Below are 17,778 nucleotides of genomic sequence, written 5' to 3' on the forward strand. Positions count from 1 at the left end.
CTGCCCTGGGCCGTGTATATGCCGCAGATGCCCAGACAAGGGAGCCCGGCGGCGGCGGCGGCGGCGGCGGCGGCAGCGGCGGCGGCAGCGGCTGCTGTTGGTTACCGCAGTAGCCGTCAAAGCCACCCTGGTCGTCAGCCGCCATTTCGGTCAGCATGCTGGCTGGGCTCCCTTGTCTGGGCATCTGCGGCATATACACGGCCCAGGGCAGTGGGTTTGGCAGAGGTGGTACCTGTAAGACTAGGCTGTCCTGAAAGCCAGACATCTCATCCTGGGGTTCGAACTTCACGGGGACTCCTGAATCCATATCTGTGAAGCCCGCGTCCATATTTCCCGCTCCCCCGTCTGTGGACGATGGCGGCTCTGGGTCTCTGGCACCGGCGCACTGCCTTTTGTGTGTATGATTGTGCGACAGGAAGTAGGGCGGCGCCCCCAGCAGGCAGGGCGCTGGTTGGTTGAGGTTGGTTAGTTTTTCCTTTTTTGTTTCTAGTTTTGCAAAGTTTCATCGGCCTCTCTGGGCCCGTGTCTTTGTTTTATCTGTTTCCCTCGACGAAGTTCTATCGGTTTGGAGGGCTTCCCGCCAGAGAGGGCAAGGTAGGTGCCGCGCGAGAGTGAGGGGAAGCCAAATATGGCGAGACAGAGGGAGGCTTAGGGAGAACCGCAAGTGGATTGTCTGGCTTCAAAGACAGAAATCGGAGCCCCGCCCCCCCCCGCGAAAAAAAAGATCTCACTTGCGTTCACTCTCCCCCGCCCTCTCTGGTTCACTCCCAGAAAAAGATTATTACGGGTTTTTTAATTTGGGAAGCCTCTGTTGCCTGAAAGTGGGTCACTAGTACAAATGCACGCAGAAGACTATAATTCTTGGCCTGTGTTAACATTTGTAATTGCTTTCATCATTTCCATTCCCTATGGCTCGTAAGACTTTTTTTGTTTTTTTTTTTTTTTTTTTACCACAGTCACTTAATAAAATAAAAACCAGAATAAAGAAGCAACCCAGAGTCTTCAGCAATGATGGCATTCAGAGGAAACTTTTGTCACCAATAAAAGACAGTATAAAAACTCATTTTGAGGGCGAAGGCTAGGGAGAAATAAGCTGATACACTGTGCAAGGTGATTTCAGACCAACTAGGTGATTTCAGAACTTAAGAGAACTGTTGGGTTGAACCGTATGAATTTGCTAGGATTCAACTCTTTTGACTCGCAAAACATGTCAATTTCATATAGCTTATTCTAATATCAATCACTTCTTAGGGAACAAATTTATGAGAAGCCGCACCATATAATACCTAAGGACTTTAGAATGTGACTGCTTGCAGGGAAATCCTACCTCTGTCACTTAAAATATGTGTGATTTTGGATAAACAATCGTATCACTCTGTGCCTCAGCTTTTTTATCTGCATGATATTTGGTTGTATTACTAAAGGCAGCAATTTAAGTATATGCTTTACTGTTTGTTGTATAATTTTATTTCTTCCAGTTTGGGGTATTTACAAGCAATAATGCTGCAAATAATTCTTCTACACGTATGTTGGTGCTCAGTTGTAAGGCATTCTCTAGACTGTTTACTCAACAGTGGAAGTTCTGGATTAGAGGGCACAAACTTAAAAAAAAAAAAAAAAGCTTATTTATTTTGAAAGAGAGGAGGGGGGAAGGGGCAGAAGGAGAGACAAAGATCCCAAGCCGGCTCCACACTGTCAGTGCAGAGCCTGACACAGGGCTGGAACTCACAAACCGAGAGATCATCAGCTGAGCGGAAATCGAGAGTCTGACGTTTAACTGACTGAGCCGCCCAGGTGCCCCCCTATACTTTTCTAAGATTGCTATTAATGCTGTGCTATTTTTCAAGATAGTTTTATCAGTTTACATTCATTCCCATCACAACTGTGTGAGTTCCTATTGCTCCATGTGTTTGCCAACACAAGTATACTCACAGTTTAAATTTTGCTCATCCAGTGACTATTTACTGGTGCTTAATTGTGGTTTTAATTTCCCTGATTACTACTAAGTTCGAGCAGCACAAACAGAAAGGTACTCCGACTCATTTGGACTTCTTTTGTGAAGTACCTCTTCAACTTTAGTTGCTTTTTGTCAACTGCACCGTTTGCTGTTTTTTAACTGATGCATGGCGCACTATGTTCCAAGAGTGTGATCCACTAAATGTATAGCTTGAGTTTTTTTGACCATTGCAAATCACTGCGTGCCCTGGCTTGTGGTTAGAATTGATCAAAAACAGGTTCCCTTCACCCCTCCACTCCAAGGCACTTTTCCTTACAAACTGCAGGGGTGAGACTGTGGTTCAGGTTTGGGTCTGGTTTACCCTTCTATCAGGGTATAGTTCTTTAGGAAGCCGACTTAAAATGAGGATGATCTGTTTGCCTTCCTGTCTGCATACTTTCAAACTCCCTTGTTTAGCAAATTATCTATAGGGCAAAAGGTGCTTCAATCCTATATCGGGGTTCCGCCCCCAACTAAAATTTTGCCATCGTTATTCCTTACTATCTTGTCAGTTCTTTGATATGTACACACACACACACACACACACACACACACACACATATCCATATTTCCAATATACTTATTTGGTAGTGTTGTTCCAAAAAGCCCACTTTGCCATATTTCAGAAAACAGAACTCATTGCTGAATAAACCCCTAAAATCTTGTCCTGTGCCTAATGCCTCCAGTTCTCTTACAAATAAGTTGACCTCTAACAACTGGAGAGATTTTCAGTAAAATGTAGAGTTATTTGAAATACTTGCTAGCCTTGGACTAAAACCATTCCCCAGTGGCCTTTCAGAGTAGCGGGGATGTGAGTCTGAACGAGCCCAGGGCCCCACTGTTCACGAGAAGCAGTTGTCGCCTTGAGTTTCAAGGATTATTACTTAGAATATGAGGCCGTTTTAGAGATTTTATGCGTAAAACATCGACACCGTTCACAGGTGCCTAACTCTGCTTCCGATACGCAGGGCACAGAAGAATCCATATTCTGTGGTTCTAATGAGTGTAGGGAAGGGAGGAGAAAGATTTGTTCTACTGTCTGTGTGTGTACACCCACCTTGGGATTTAGTTTCCCTTCCGAAAGCTTGAGAAAATTGCCTGTTTTATCTGCTTTCCAAGGTTCTTCAATGATAAATGGAAAGATTATGCACAAATGAGTTAAATATTTAGGATACCAACTACAGTCTCCCACCCAAGATAACACATCTCTACAATTTTGCTTCCACTGTCCTTACTAGTTATCCACTGATACGAACCAGATTCAGGTCTAGGCACCCTTTATTACCCCTAAAGACCTGTGCAGACAACTGGAAAATGAGGCTGCAACCAGAGGCAATTTGTTCTTTTGCCAAAAGCCTTCTCAAATGGAGTCCCGGGGAGGTGGGTCAGTCCATGATTAAGGTTCAGGTGTAGGATTTATACACAAAACTTCTCATATTCTCTTCTGTCATTTGGCCCTATATAGATTTTATTTTCCATTTCTTTTGTTTGTGCAGAGTCCCAAAAGACAGTAACAGAAAGAGAATCAGGATGAGCACTGGAGTCTTTAGCCTGGAGCTTAAGGTTTTTTCCACCTCTGACCTGGGACAGCAAAGATTCCTTACTACACAGCACACCCCCCCATCTAATCCCTAGAGGGTCAGTCACTGCCTCTTACATAGGATGCTTCGTGGTAGCTCATAGGTAACTTTCTTTTCAAAATGACAGACACAAACTTTTTTCTTTTTTTTTCTTAATTTTTTTTTTTTTTTTTTAATTTTGAGACAGAGGGAGACAGAGCGCGAGCGGGGGAGGGGCAGACAGAGAGGGAGACACAGAACCTGAAACAGGCTCCAGGCTCCGAGCTGTCAGCACAGAGCCCGATGCGGGGCTCGAATCCATGAACCGTGAGATCATGACCTGAGCTGAAGTCGGACGCTTAACCAACTGAGCCACCCAGGCGCCCCACACTTTTTTTCTATCAATATATATATATATGAAATATGCATGATTATTTCCCTCTCCATCTATCTATCTATCTATCTATCCACACACACACAAAGACGCTAATCAAATACTATTCACAAGGCCAGACAGTCATCGCATTTGTAAGCTGGCTTACGAGATACTGCATTCTTTTTTCTTGTTCTGTGATCTCATTCTACTATCCTATCTTTTTTGGGGACAGATGGTCAGAAGTTGGTGGCATGTGAAGTTAAACAGAATTTTCCTGGTCCCTTCTTTTCAGGGCTTCCAAAATAACATTCTACTGGAATAAATTCCTCAGAGTAATTTCATTAATAATATTACAATATCACGCGCATACTAAATGCCAGGTGTTCCATACACATGACCGCAGACCCTCAGTGCCATCTGTTAGATGCTCGTTTCTGTTTTACAGATGAAGACATTGTGATTCAGAAGTAAAAAGTCATTTGTCCCAGGTGAGAAGATGGTAACATAAGGATTTAAATCCATGTTCGTCCGATAGCAAAACCCATTTCCTATAGCACTATGACACCTCGAGAAATACCACCGAGATTTAGTGGCATTTCATGCTTATTGACATCTGCATGGACAGATGGACTGACGAGGCACCTCCGATACATTTCACTTGCAATGTTAAAAAGCCCCTTTGAAAAAGGAATGCGACTAATCCTTTCATCGGCACTACCACCCACAAATGGTGCAAACCTTTGTTGTCATGTAGACATAGGCCTTCTCCCCTTCTGCATTTCATCTTATTTCCTGAAGGATGTTACAAAACCACTATTTGCCTCAAGGATTTTAATTAGAAATGGGTATCTCAGGGGCACCTGGGTGGCTCAGTCAGTTGAGTGTCTGACTCTTGATTTAGGCTCTGGTCATGATCCCAGGGTCGTGGGGTTGAGCCCCACATCGGACTCCACTCTGAGCGTGGAGCCTGCTTAAGGTTCTCTCTCCCTCCCTCTGCCCCTCTCCCTGGCTTGTGCGCACGTGCTCTCTCTCTCTCTCTAAAATAAAATAAAAAGGAAAAAAAAAAAAGAAATAGATATCTCAGATCTCCATGAGTTACCTTTAGTCAGAGTCACTGAATTTAGCCGCTGCTGATTTTGAAATTTCTCTAGGAAGTGGACAATAATTTAAAAAAAAAAAAAAAAATGAGAAAAAAAAAACGCAGTAGCTTCAGATTCTGACTCTGACACTTTTGGTATGATGTTGAATAATTATACTCCAAAGCCATTGCTTCCTTATCTGTAAAACAAGATCATACGATACACCCTGTAATGTTGTTATTGTGAGGCTCAGACGCCGTAATGTGTAAAGTGATTAGCAGAGTTCCTGGTACTATAGTAACAATAAAGAAACCTGAAGCTGCTATTTAAAAAAAAAGAAAAAAAAATTCCCTAGGAATTGTTCAAGGCTGATGCTGAAAATCAGAAGTTTTACCTAGTGACACTACAATAGAAAATGCTAGCCTATGTAACATTTATTTATTTATTTGTTTGTGTTTGTTTTTAGACTATGTGACATTTAAGTTATTCGAGCATTTTGTAAAAAGTGAGTAAGTTCCTTTGGGGCTAGGGCCCTGTTTATTCACCTCTGTATTCGTAATGCCAAGCACAAGGCCTAATACAGGGTGAACTTTCTTTCTTTCTTAAAAAAATTTTTTAGAAGTTTATTTATTAATTTTGAAAGGGAGTGCGAGCACGAGCGGGGGAGGGGCAGAGAGAGACTCACAAGTAATGGTCATTTTATTTAGGTATTAGTGCTGTTTTTTAACACAGCAGATAGTAATTGAGGTAAAATTTTTATCTATCTCTCTAGACATCAATATATTAGTGTAATTATCAATATATACTTTGTCAATCTATTAGTAAAAATGTTATCAATATATTAGCTTTATCCGGATGTTTTTGCCATCATGTTTCTGTTCCATAGTATTTGTCATGACATTTTACACGATATCTATTTTTCTTTCACAAGAACTAGCAAGAATTTAGATATCTCTGAAAGCTACAAAATATAAGCAGTTGTATTTTTAATAAACTATTAGTGAAAAGATGCGATCCTGAATGTGTACGTGTAATTAAGTTGCATTTCTCTGTTTTTCCTCAATGTTGAGTTGGCTTTGAGTATATTTAGCAAGTATGAAGAAGACCATTTATGAAGCAGTCATTTAAATACTGCTGCTGTAAGCTCTTTTTGCACTGGTTGACCATGGGGACATGTCCCTCCACTGTATTTCTGAACTATATATTATGTGTTCAGTACATTGCATCATTAGCATGTAACCCCACGTTGTTCATTATCTTTATTTAAAATTTTCTTTTACTTTCTTTTATTTATATTGAGAGAGAGAGAGAGAGAGAGAGAGAGAGAGAATCCCAAGCAGGCTCTGCACTGTCAGCTCAGAGCCCGATGCAGGGCTCGAACTCACAAACCGTGAGATCATGACCTGAGCCAAAATCGGATGCTCAACTGATTGAGCCACCCAGGCGCCCCTGTTCATTATCTCTTTTTCCAAATTGTGCTTCCCACAGACACATACAAACACACACGTGTATATTATAAACTCCCTTGTCGGTAGGGATTGGGATTAACACATTTGTATTTCCTGTGTTTTGTTTGTTCAGTGCTAAAAAACAGATATTGAATGTGTTTTATATTCACTGTGATTTCGCACTTGAGTTATAATAGTTTAATTATAACCTTTATTTTCTTTGATCATTGTTAGATCAAAGATTGTTGGAACATCTCCATCCTGGTGGCTAACTGGTTGTTTCTGGACCCACCAGAGTTTCTTAGAGTGTTAAAGATAGTAGAGTTTGGTCACAGGGTTGAATGGGGTGGAGTGGCTTCTGGGTAAAATAAGGTTTTAATTTCATTTAGATAGATATTTTAGGAAGGATGCAGAAAGATATTTTAGAAAGGATGCAGAAACCAATTCTGATAGCTATAAAATTAAATGTACAAAGTGAAAGACATTTTGAGAATTATTTGATTTGTTTAATTAGTTAATAAAGGAAAATGTTTAATTTCAATCCCTGGATGAATTCTGTGGTTTCAGTTATCTGACTTGGCTGACTAAAAAATGCAGTGAATATGTAATCGCAATTTTTGGAATGCACCTGCTGCTCAGCAGAAGTGATCTCTGACAGATCAGATCAATATCCCAAGATTGCATTGACAAACATAACCTTTATTGTTGAAAAAGAATATAATTCTGTTTGTTTCCATTTTGAGATGATTTACATAAGTTTTGAGTAAAGTGTTTGGCATATAGCTGGGCCCCAATATATATCATAGCTCTCACTATTATTAATCCTATTTTTGTTATTGTTATTGTGTTATAGCATAGAGGCATATAGTAATTTCCTTAAGGCCATAAGTGAGTTGAGGTTTTACCTTTGTGGTCCTACTATTTTTCCTTTCTACACTTTTATTTTTTATTTTTTATTTTTTCTTCATTTTTAATGTTTATTTATTTTTGAGAGACAGAGACGGAGCACGAGTGGGGGAGGGGCAGAGAGACTGAGACACAGAATCCCAAGCAGGCTCCAGGCTCTGAGCTGTCAGCACAGAGCCTGAAGCGGGGCTAGAACTCACATACAGGGAGATCTTGACCTGATCATGACCCAGTTCATGATCCGCGGAAGTCTGTCGCTTAACTGACTGAGCCACCCAGGCGCCCCCCCCCCCCCGTTCTGTACTTTTATTTTTCCTATTAACTATCACCTGTGCGCTGTTAAATTGTCATTTTTTTTCAAGTAATCCTAACACGTCTGAAAAAAATGCAAGAGAACATGAGAGAGAGTTACAAGTGTCATATAATGGCATGAGCAATATCTTTTAAGATTCTTTGTTTATTTCACAGTAAAAACTAGACAGTTCTTAATCACACTGGCACAATAGTCTACATCAGAATTAAATACAGTCTTAGATTTCCTTACTGCCTCTTCCCTCTTTTATGTGGTTATTTACATAACTAATTAAAACGAAACTTAGGTGAATGAGTCACAGTAAAAATTCAGTAATTTGTAATTATTTATGAAATGGTGGTCTTCAACAATTGCCTTTACGTTTTTAAATGAAATAACTTTTGGGGAAGTATTCATTTAAATTTCCTACTCTACTTAAACTATAAGACATTTACCTTACTTCATTATAATTAAACCAAGCCAAAAAAAAAAAAATATATATATATGTAAACTATAAGACATTTACCTTACTTCATTATAATTAAACTGAGCCCATATATATACATATATATGTATATGTATATGTATATGTATATGTATATGTGTAGGTATGTACCTATATGTATATACCTACCTACCTACACATGTACATACATGTATACCTACATATATATAGGTGTGTATATGTATATATGTGTATGCCTATACACATGCATACATGTATGCCTATACATGTGTATGTGTATGCATGCACATATATATACATATATGTACATACATACACATATACATATATGTATGTATACATACATATATATATGTATATATATAATACTAAAACCAAGAAAATACCTCCAGAATATTTGCTTTGGTAGAGGTGGAAATACATAGTGTACATTTTCATATGCATATCTTTTAAAAAAATGTTTATGTATTTATTTACTCTTTTGAAAGAGAGACAGAGTGCAAGTGGGGGAGAGGCAGAGAGAGAGGGAGACATAAAATCTGAGGCAGGCTCTCGGCTCCGAGCTGTCAGCACAGACCCAGATGTGGGGCTCGAACTCATGAACTGTGAGATCATGACCTGAGCCAAAGTAGGACACTCAACCGCCTGAGCACCCAGGCACCCCTTTATGCATATTTTTTTTAATTATAGCTAGAGACTTGGTTCAATGTAATATAAAAAATAATATCTTAAAATTGTGTCAAGATTTACAGCTTACTAAATTTTTTCAATTTCAGTCTTTAATATTTACAAATACCTATCAAGTAGATGCTAGGTGAGATCATGTGGATTAAAATACTTACCACGATAAGTACACAGTAAAAGCTAGTCATTAGTAAAGGAGAATCTAATTCTTAGATATATCCATTGATTTGCCCAAAGTCACAATATTAATACGGCATTATTTAAGAGTCATTTGATCCAAACAGATCTAGTTAAAACACAGTAGTTTTTAGTTGGAATTGGAGCAAAGAATAGGAAACTACAAAATTCAAACATGTATATGATTAATGTTGATATTTAACTTTAATATAACTTTTCTATTCAAAAATTTTCATTTTATTGGTAATTAAGCAAAATGTATTATAATGTTTAGTAGAAATCACTTGCTGTCTTTATTCTTTACCCCTATATCCCTTTTAGAGAACATAAGGGTTGATTACGATGGTTTTTATGTCTCACCCACGGGTGACATTCATGCATATACAGAGATTATAATCAAGTTTTTGAGGAATTGAAAATCAGATGTCAGTCTCTCCCATCACACGAAAGACTTCAAAGAACATAAGGAATTGGGGTGCCTGGGTGGCTCAGTCTGTTAAGCCTCCAGCTCTTGGTTTTGGCTCAGGTCATGATCTCACAGCTCGTGAGTTCGAGCCCCCGGGTCAGGCTCTGTGCTAACAGCACAGAACCTGCTTGGGATTTCTCTCTCCCTCTCTTTTTGACCCTCCCCGGCTTGCTTTCTCTCTCTCAAAAAAATTAATAGCTAAAAAATTTTTTTAAAAAGAACACAGGGAATTTACTTTTCATTATTTATCTACACTCGATTTTGAATATGTTTTCCATTTCAAATGAAATATATGAAACTTAGCTTGGGCTATTAGTTCAACACCACATATTTAACTTTTCTCCTCTGTACTTGTTACTAAAATAGGGAGCCCAGAAAAGTTCTTTCTCCCTATAAATACAAATATGGAGACGCTATTAAACCAAGAATATATGAGATGGAGGTAAAGCAAAATAGAAAAATAAATAAGTGCTTGGGAAATATTAAATGTCTTTCTTTTAGTTCTCCTTCAAGGTTTTTTCCTACATAATCGTGAGGCGAAAATACTGTATGGTTTTTAGCTAGTGTAATTCTTTGGCATTCTAAAAACTGAACTCTATCTAGAATAAGGAAAGCTTTTGCTCTGCAGAACATGGTTTGACCTAACTATCCTATGTGTACTGTAAGTACTGATTCAGAATACTTTCTTCCCTGTTGCTTTCTGAATAGGGTTAAAATCCACAGAGGCTGCGATCCAACAATTGCGTAGAAAATAGAAATAAGGATCTGCCATGGCTCGGGCTGCTTTGTAATTGTATATACACTTCCATAAAGTCCCTCACATATCTCTTAACATGTAATTAAATAATGAAAATAGAGATAAGCCGGGGCATCTGGGCGGCTCAGTCAGTCAAGCATCTAACTCTTGATTTTGATCAGATCATGATCTCACAGTTTGTGAGTTCGAGGCCCACTTTTGGGCTCTGCGCGGACAGCATGGAGCCTGCCTGGGGTTCTTTCTTTCCCTCTCTCTCTCTGCCCTTCTCCCACTTGTGTGCACGCGCTCTCTCTCTCTCTCTCAGAATAAACATTTTTTTAAAAAAGAAAAGAAAATAGAGATAAATAAACAGGTAGTTCAACTTCCATCTTTAGTACCTATTTTATTAACCATTTCTCAGTGAGAAATCCACAGTGTAGAAAAAATCTCACTCAACCTGTTTGTCATGTTGATATTCTTATTTATTTATTTATTTATTTATTTATTTTTTTAAATTTTTTTTTCAACGTTTTTAATTTATTTTTTTGGGGACAGAGAGAGACAGAGCATGAACGGGGAAGGGGCAGAGAGAGAGGGAGACACAGAATCGGAAACAGGCTCCAGGCTCTGAGCATTCAGCCCAGAGCCCGACGCGGGGCTCGAACTCACGGACCGCGAGATCGTGACCTGGCTGAAGTCGGACGCTTAACCGACTGCGCCACCCAGGCGCCCCTATTTATTTATTTATTTATAATTTTTTTTTTAACGTTTATTTATTTTTGAGACAGAGAGAGACACAGCATGAACGGGGGAGGGGCAGAGAGAGAGGGAGACACAGAATCGGAAGCAGGCTCCAGGCTCTGAGCCGTCAGCCCAGAGCCCGACGCGGGGCTCGAACCCGCGGACCGCGGGATTGTGACCTGAGCTGAAGTCGGACACTCAACCGACTGAGCCACCCAGGCGCCCCTTGATATTCTTATTTAAAAAAGAAACACGGTCCTGTCATTAATTCATGGAAAAAACTCACAAAGCTTATTTTGGGGACTTAGTTTTATGTGAACAATGTGCAGAGCACCTGTCTTTGGTATATTTGGAATGCAAAGCAATTAGAGTGCAAAGATTTTAGATTTCTTTTTTTTTCTCATTTTGCTTTATCTTTTCTCTATATAATTTATTGTCCAATTGGTTTCCATACAACACCCAGGGCTCATCCCAACAGGTGCCGTCCTCAATGCCCATCACCCACCCTCCCCTCCCTCCCACCCCCATCAACCCTCAGTTTATTCTGTTTTTAAGAGTCTCTTATAGTTGGCCTCCTTCCCTCTCTGCAACTTTTCCGCCTCCTTCACCTCCCCCCTGGTCTTCTGTTAAGTTTCTCAGGATCCACATAGGAGTGAAAACTTGTGCTAAGATTTTAGATTTCTGATGCTTTATTTAACACAAAACAAATTTCGGCACTCACAGAATATGGAAATTTGACTAAGGAGGAAGAGAAAGGAGTGAAAGGCAGTTTTCAAGATTGAATGACTGCCCTTTGAAATAGAGGCTAAGGAGGCTATCCTTAATCCTCTCATAATGTGTAAGAGTGAAGGTTATGGATACCCAGTCCATTCATTTCTAAGTAGATTTTCTTATATGTTCACTTAGATGGCAATAAGAGAGAAAAATGTCTTCTGAGTTATTAAAATAATATCTAATTAGTGAGTAGTGTTTTCATCTAGGAACAGAAAGAATTTACTTTTTTTCCTTGGACTAATTACTGATTAGCTCCAGCAAATTGATTCTCACAACTATAGGCACATAACCCTGTTGTATGAAATAGTAATTCTTTGCATCTCCCTATCATACACAAAAGCCGTATACTTCGACCTCCATAATGATAATTTCAGACTCCGAGTAGGTAACTTGTTCAAAGTGACAGCAGTAGGAAGTTTAATTACAGAATCTCAAAACATAGAAAAACACCTAGAAAATACCTACTTCAAACTCCTACTCGAAGGAGAAATTCTTTGTACAAACTCCAGCAATGGAGTTTCCTTGAAAAGTAGAGCTTTTTTTAAATAAACGTTGAAAAAAAAATTAAAAAAAAAGGGGCACCTGGGTGGCGCGGTCGGTTAAGCGTCCGACTTCAGCCAGGTCACGATCTCACGGTCCGTGAGTTCGAGCCCCGCGTCGGGCTCTGGGCTGATGGCTCAGAGCCTGGAGCCTGTTTCCGATTCTGTGTCTCCCTCTCTCTCTGCCCCTCCCCCGTTCATGCTCTGTCTCTCTCTGTCCCAAAAAATAAATAAACGTTGAAAAAAAAAATTAAGAAAAGTAGAGCTTTTCATCAATAAAGACCATTTAATTGAACCCTAATGTGCTTCTTTATCTTCTCCCATTTATCTGGCTCTTATCTTTTGGAGCCAGAGGAGCATGAAAATCCTTCAACTAATTGAAGATATATTCTGACCCTTCCCCACTTCTTCATTCTGTCTTCGAATCACATGATAATAAAGGCTTTGAAACCTGGGCTTTCAAACTTTGTGTCTAAGAGGGTGTTAAGAGTCTGAAATGCACTGAAATGCATTACAGATGCATTATAAATGCAAAATAATGAAATTATTGTGAAGAAAGCTATGGTTCTAAAAGAGTGTCTAGCAGCTAGGACCAGGTATAGCTTTAGTGAACGTACGGTAAGCGATAACTGTTATTATCACTCTAGGGTCCGGAGAAATGACTCCTGGATCTACCGGAGGTTATTTTTTCAGTTACGTTACTCTGTGTCTCTAGAGCCATATCAAGTCAGGAAGCAAGAACCAGCATTGAGTCTTCACATTTCCGGGGCTCAGTGGCAGAAATACAAGTCTGAACAGCTGGGGAAGTGGGGCCCTTAATATCGGCCATCGAAAGGAGAATGGAGGTTAGCCTTTTACGGCCGCCCTAAAATCCAGTAAGATTGTATGCTTCAGCTTTCCTTACCTTTATTGACTGTGAGCAGTAAATGAGGTAGCAGACACAGAGTTAAGTGCTGAAGGATCGGAGTATGTCACCCCAAGGTAGGCCATTTGGGCATACGAATTCTTTTGAGCTAAAGGCAACTGAGAAGTGATAGATGGAGAAAAAGCGCTCTACTCCCCCTTTCGGTCCAACGGTGGAGTATAAATTTCCCTCCTTTAGAGTTTCTCTCTCCCATGCCAAGAAGAGAATTACTCTTTATATCTATATCTATCTATCTCTCTATAAAAAGGTTTCTTTTTTTCTTTTCTTTTTTTATAGCTAATGATATTTTTTGAATTAATTAACTTATTTACTTATTATAATTTATTGTCAAATTGGCTCACATACAGCATATACAGTGTGCTCTTGGTTTCGGGGGTAGGTTCCCGGGATCCATTGCTTCCATGCAATGCCCAGGGCTCATCCCATCAAGTGCCCTCCTCGATGCCCATCACCCACTACCCCCCCCACTTCAACCCTCAGTTTGTTCTGCGTATTTAAGAGTCTCTTATGGTTTGCCTCCCTCTCTGTTTGAAACTATGTTCCATTTTATTCTTATTTATTTATTTATTTCATTTCTGAGGGAGAGAGAGAGAGCGGAAGAGGGGCAGAGAAAGAGAAAGAGAGAGAATCCCAAGCAGACTCTGTACTGTTAGCACGGAGCCTGCCTGATGTGGGGCTGGATTCTCCCAAAATCATGAGATCATGACCTCAGCCAAAATCAAGAGTTGGAGGCTTAACTGACTGAACCACCCAGGCACCTCTTTTTTATATATTTTTAAGTTTGTTTCTTTATCTCGAGAAAGAGAGAGAGAGAAAGAAGGAGGGACCGAAGAGAGAGAGAGAGAGAGAGAGAGAGAGAGAGAGAATCCTAAGCAGGCTCCCCAGGGTCAGCATGGAGCCTGAGGCAGGCCTCGAACTCACGAACCGTGAGATCATGACCTGAGCCGAAATCAAGAGTCGAAAGCTTAACCAACCGAGCCAGCCAAGCACCCTGAAGAGAATTGCTCTTAATCTCTGGAAACACACTTATCCTCCCCAGGATCGCACGAAATTGAATCTGTATAGCAAACCTTAGTAAAATAACCTTTACCTTCTATTAGTTTTCTCCACATATTTACCTTCCACGATATACCACCCCTAGAAGCTCAAAGCCCTTTTCTTTTTTTTTTTAAATATGAAATTGTCAAATTGGTTTCCAAAAGCCTTTTTCTTTTGTCTTATCACTTCTCCCAATATATTGCTCTTGGTTACGATGGTCCATAAGCCCCAGATCCAGCTGCTTCTTTGGGTCTTGTTTTCTATGAAGGCGTTCCTATGTATCATAATAAACTCTCTTGTTAATCGGCCTTTTGCCAATTTCATTTGCAGGGTCCCAGGAACGTTTTTCCTCCCATATTGTGCTCGGTTAAAGCCAGCTATTATAATTATCATCGTCACCTTCCTTACCATCAGGGCGTGACACGAAGCAAGCATTCAGTTAGGTGCTAGTTGCTATTACTTAGCTTAGACATTGCTGGCTATGTGCCTGTGGTCATACGACCCTTACAAGTAGCATTGGAATGTTCATTAAAATTACCTTTTGAATTTATTTTGTGAATTTATTGGAGAATGAAAGCAGTAATTAATCTGCCAAAGCTGCATACCACTAAGGAAAAAAGAAGAGAAATAAAGTGCAAAGAATAACTAGAGAAAGCAGACTCTAGAGATACAAACAACAACCAGAACTTCTGGATTGTATTCTTTAATATAGGTCACTGTAATTTTTCATAAGTATATTGATTTTACACTTAAAGTTGAAACTTACCTGGTAAAATTTTTTTTTGCCATAGGATAAAGAGCTTGCAGCAAAACGATTATGTGTATCTGAAGAGGGAAGGGAGATATTAGAAGACGTTTGAACCAACAAGTTTGGTTGCCCTGTGAAAGATTCATAGGTCTGGATGTGTGGGGGCAGGAAATCCCCAGTATCTAACCTCATGAGTTATTCATTTATTCATTTAAAAGATGCCAGATACAGGGATAAAGTCTAGGTATGTACAAGCACACAAGACTGGCAAGGTCACCGCTTAGTCTCTCAGAGGGCGGAGGACCGGATTTAAGGCATCTGTAAATCAACTCTAAATTAGCCCTACAGAGTGTGTAAACCCTGGGGAGACGACAATAAGGAGAAAACGAAAAAGAAAACAAAAAGCCGTTTTGCGCAGAGATTCTGTGAAGGGGGCAAAGACAAGCATTGGTCTTTCAATGTTTGGGTAACAGAACATTCCACAAAGTATGGAGGGGCATAGACCTAACTTCTGCAAGGAACACTGAACACAATAAAGACTGAAGCAAATGCAGTACCATGTGAGATCTTGAGGGCAGCACCAGGTAACAGCACCCAAGCCAGGGAAGCAGCATTCTCATGGAAGGCGCTGGTGGTGAAATGGCAGAGCATCAACAGAGACCACAATGCCTGGTGGGAGATTGTGGACGCCCAACAGACATGGCGGTACTCAGTGGATGCCCAGCAAATGATGATGGATGCCCAGTGGCGGATGATGGACGCCCAGTGGCGGATGATGAATGACCAGTGGATACAGTAAATGGTGGCAGGTGATGGTGCATACATACGTGCTTGACGAAAGCCCAGAGCAGCTGCAGCAACGCGTGATACGGATTGATTTATTCGTGATTACATGTGAGACAACTCGTAGGGACTTGTAGAAATACTTGGACGGAACGTGTGTGTTTTTCTAGGGGACTGGAGTAACTTGTTAAGCTAATGGGGATGAACAAGCCAGTGGCTGTAGGGTATTGACATCGAGGTTGTCTCTCTTGTGCTCACACGCTGTGAGGCCTGTCTCCAACTTGAGTGTCTTTAGGGACAAGGCAGGCAATATGAGGAAGACACCTAGGTGTGAGAAAATGGGGACTAACAGAAAACACAGCAAAGATGAATCTACACGTTGTTGAAAGGTATCCAGTTTACAACGTTTTAAAATCGTTGGCTAGGCCCAAACAAAACTCACCTGCAGGCAGAAGTCACATAAAGGGCTTGCCAGTTCGTGACCTCTGGTTTAGGTGAACACTGAATATCGGTGTCATAGAACTTAATATATCATTTATCTAAGAATGTGTATCACCTTTACACAAATAAGAAAATGAGCTCTGGGTATACAAATTTTGGAGCTGTTTTATATACATGAGAAGACTGTCTTATTACGTGTTAACCAATTCAAAGAATTTGGAGAGATTCTGCTTATCACGTGTGTAATTGTATACACTATAGCTTTTCCAAAATATTGAGGACAACTTGGGCTCCACGGAAAGGGTTTTGATGGAGTCCCTGAAAACCCCTGGGATGACGGTGAAAAATAAGAGGGTGGATCTATAATTCCTAGATATATTCCCAAGTCTCTTTTCCAAGTGTATTTCTGGAGTCTGGGTTGGACAATATCTATCCTTTACTAAAAGGTATAAATGTCTAGAAAAAGAGAGTTAGACTTTAAGGACTCTTCAAAAGAAATGAAGATAAAATCATCTAATGGAGCAACACTTAGCTTATAAGCATATGTCCCATTTTAATGGAATAAATCCCAAAGAACATTTACCATCTGTATATGTGTGTGTGTGTGTATATATATATATATATATATATATACACATACACATATATATATTTGTATATATACATATATATTTGTATATATACATATATATACATATATATAAATGTATATATATATAAATGTATATATACATATATATACATATATATACATATATATAAAAACACATATATATATGTATATATACATATATATATTTGTATTTTATACATACATGTAGTAAATTTGTAGGAACATAGCTAAATATAAGTTTGGTTAAACATTAGTTTCTTCATGTTTAATCCATGAAAAAAACAAATCATGGATATTATTTTGTGAGGATTAAATGAGCTGATACGTGCAACATTTTTTGTAGAATGCCTAGGAAATAGTATGTTCTCAATTAATGACATTTATTATAAAATGTGAAGATGAAATGTGATTGTAGTCTTGCGCTTCATGGGGTTACTAGTCAACGATTTTTTAAATTTTTTTAAATGTTTATTTATTTTTGAGAGAGAGAGAGAGAGACAGAGCATGAGCAGGGGAGAGGCAGAGAGAGAGAGGGAGACACATAATACAAAGCAGGCACTAGGCTCTGAGCCGTCAGCGCAGAGCCTGACGTGGGGCTCAACCCCATGAACCCTAAGATTATGACCTGAGCCAAAGTCAAACACCCGACTGAGCCACCCAGGCGCCCCACTAGTCAACAGTTTTTGTTCTTTCTTCTTCTAGTCTTCAAATCTTTTCCAATTCCCATAAGATACTTAAATAGTTCATTAATTTTCTTTGTATACAGACAATCCTCTGGTATATTTTGTTAACAACTAACCCTCTTAAAACTGACACAGGAATTTTAGCTACTAGACTTATTTCTGATCAGCAGATTTCTTCACCCAAGTGAAGAGAGGACCAAATCCAATACACTTAACCTTCTCAAATGGATACAAATGGAGTATTTAGGTAATTCTTACAACTAGCCCTACTTTGGAAAAATATTATAAGGAATTCTTTAAATCTTTAA

At 39.5% G+C, this 17,778-nt stretch overlaps 2 protein-coding genes across 3 annotated transcripts in view; both read right to left on the bottom strand.

Annotated features, from left to right (window-relative positions):
* Nucleotides 1–328, bottom strand: part of LOC121025698 (COUP transcription factor 2-like) — a 1,980-nt gene extending 1,652 nt beyond the window's left edge. Inside the window, 1 exon segment of the mRNA XM_040468369.1 lies at nt 140–328. Within this exon segment, the coding sequence (XP_040324303.1) occupies nt 140–328 (189 nt within the window).
* The window catches only part of HTR2C (5-hydroxytryptamine receptor 2C), a 294,529-nt gene that overhangs the window by 111,521 nt on the left and 165,230 nt on the right, over nt 1–17,778 (bottom strand). The gene's annotated exons all lie outside the window — the stretch shown is intronic.

This window comes from Herpailurus yagouaroundi, unplaced genomic scaffold, assembly GCF_014898765.1.
Source record: "Herpailurus yagouaroundi ecotype Mexico unplaced genomic scaffold, PumYag 67700, whole genome shotgun sequence".
Classification (NCBI taxonomy): Eukaryota; Metazoa; Chordata; class Mammalia; order Carnivora; family Felidae; genus Herpailurus; species Herpailurus yagouaroundi.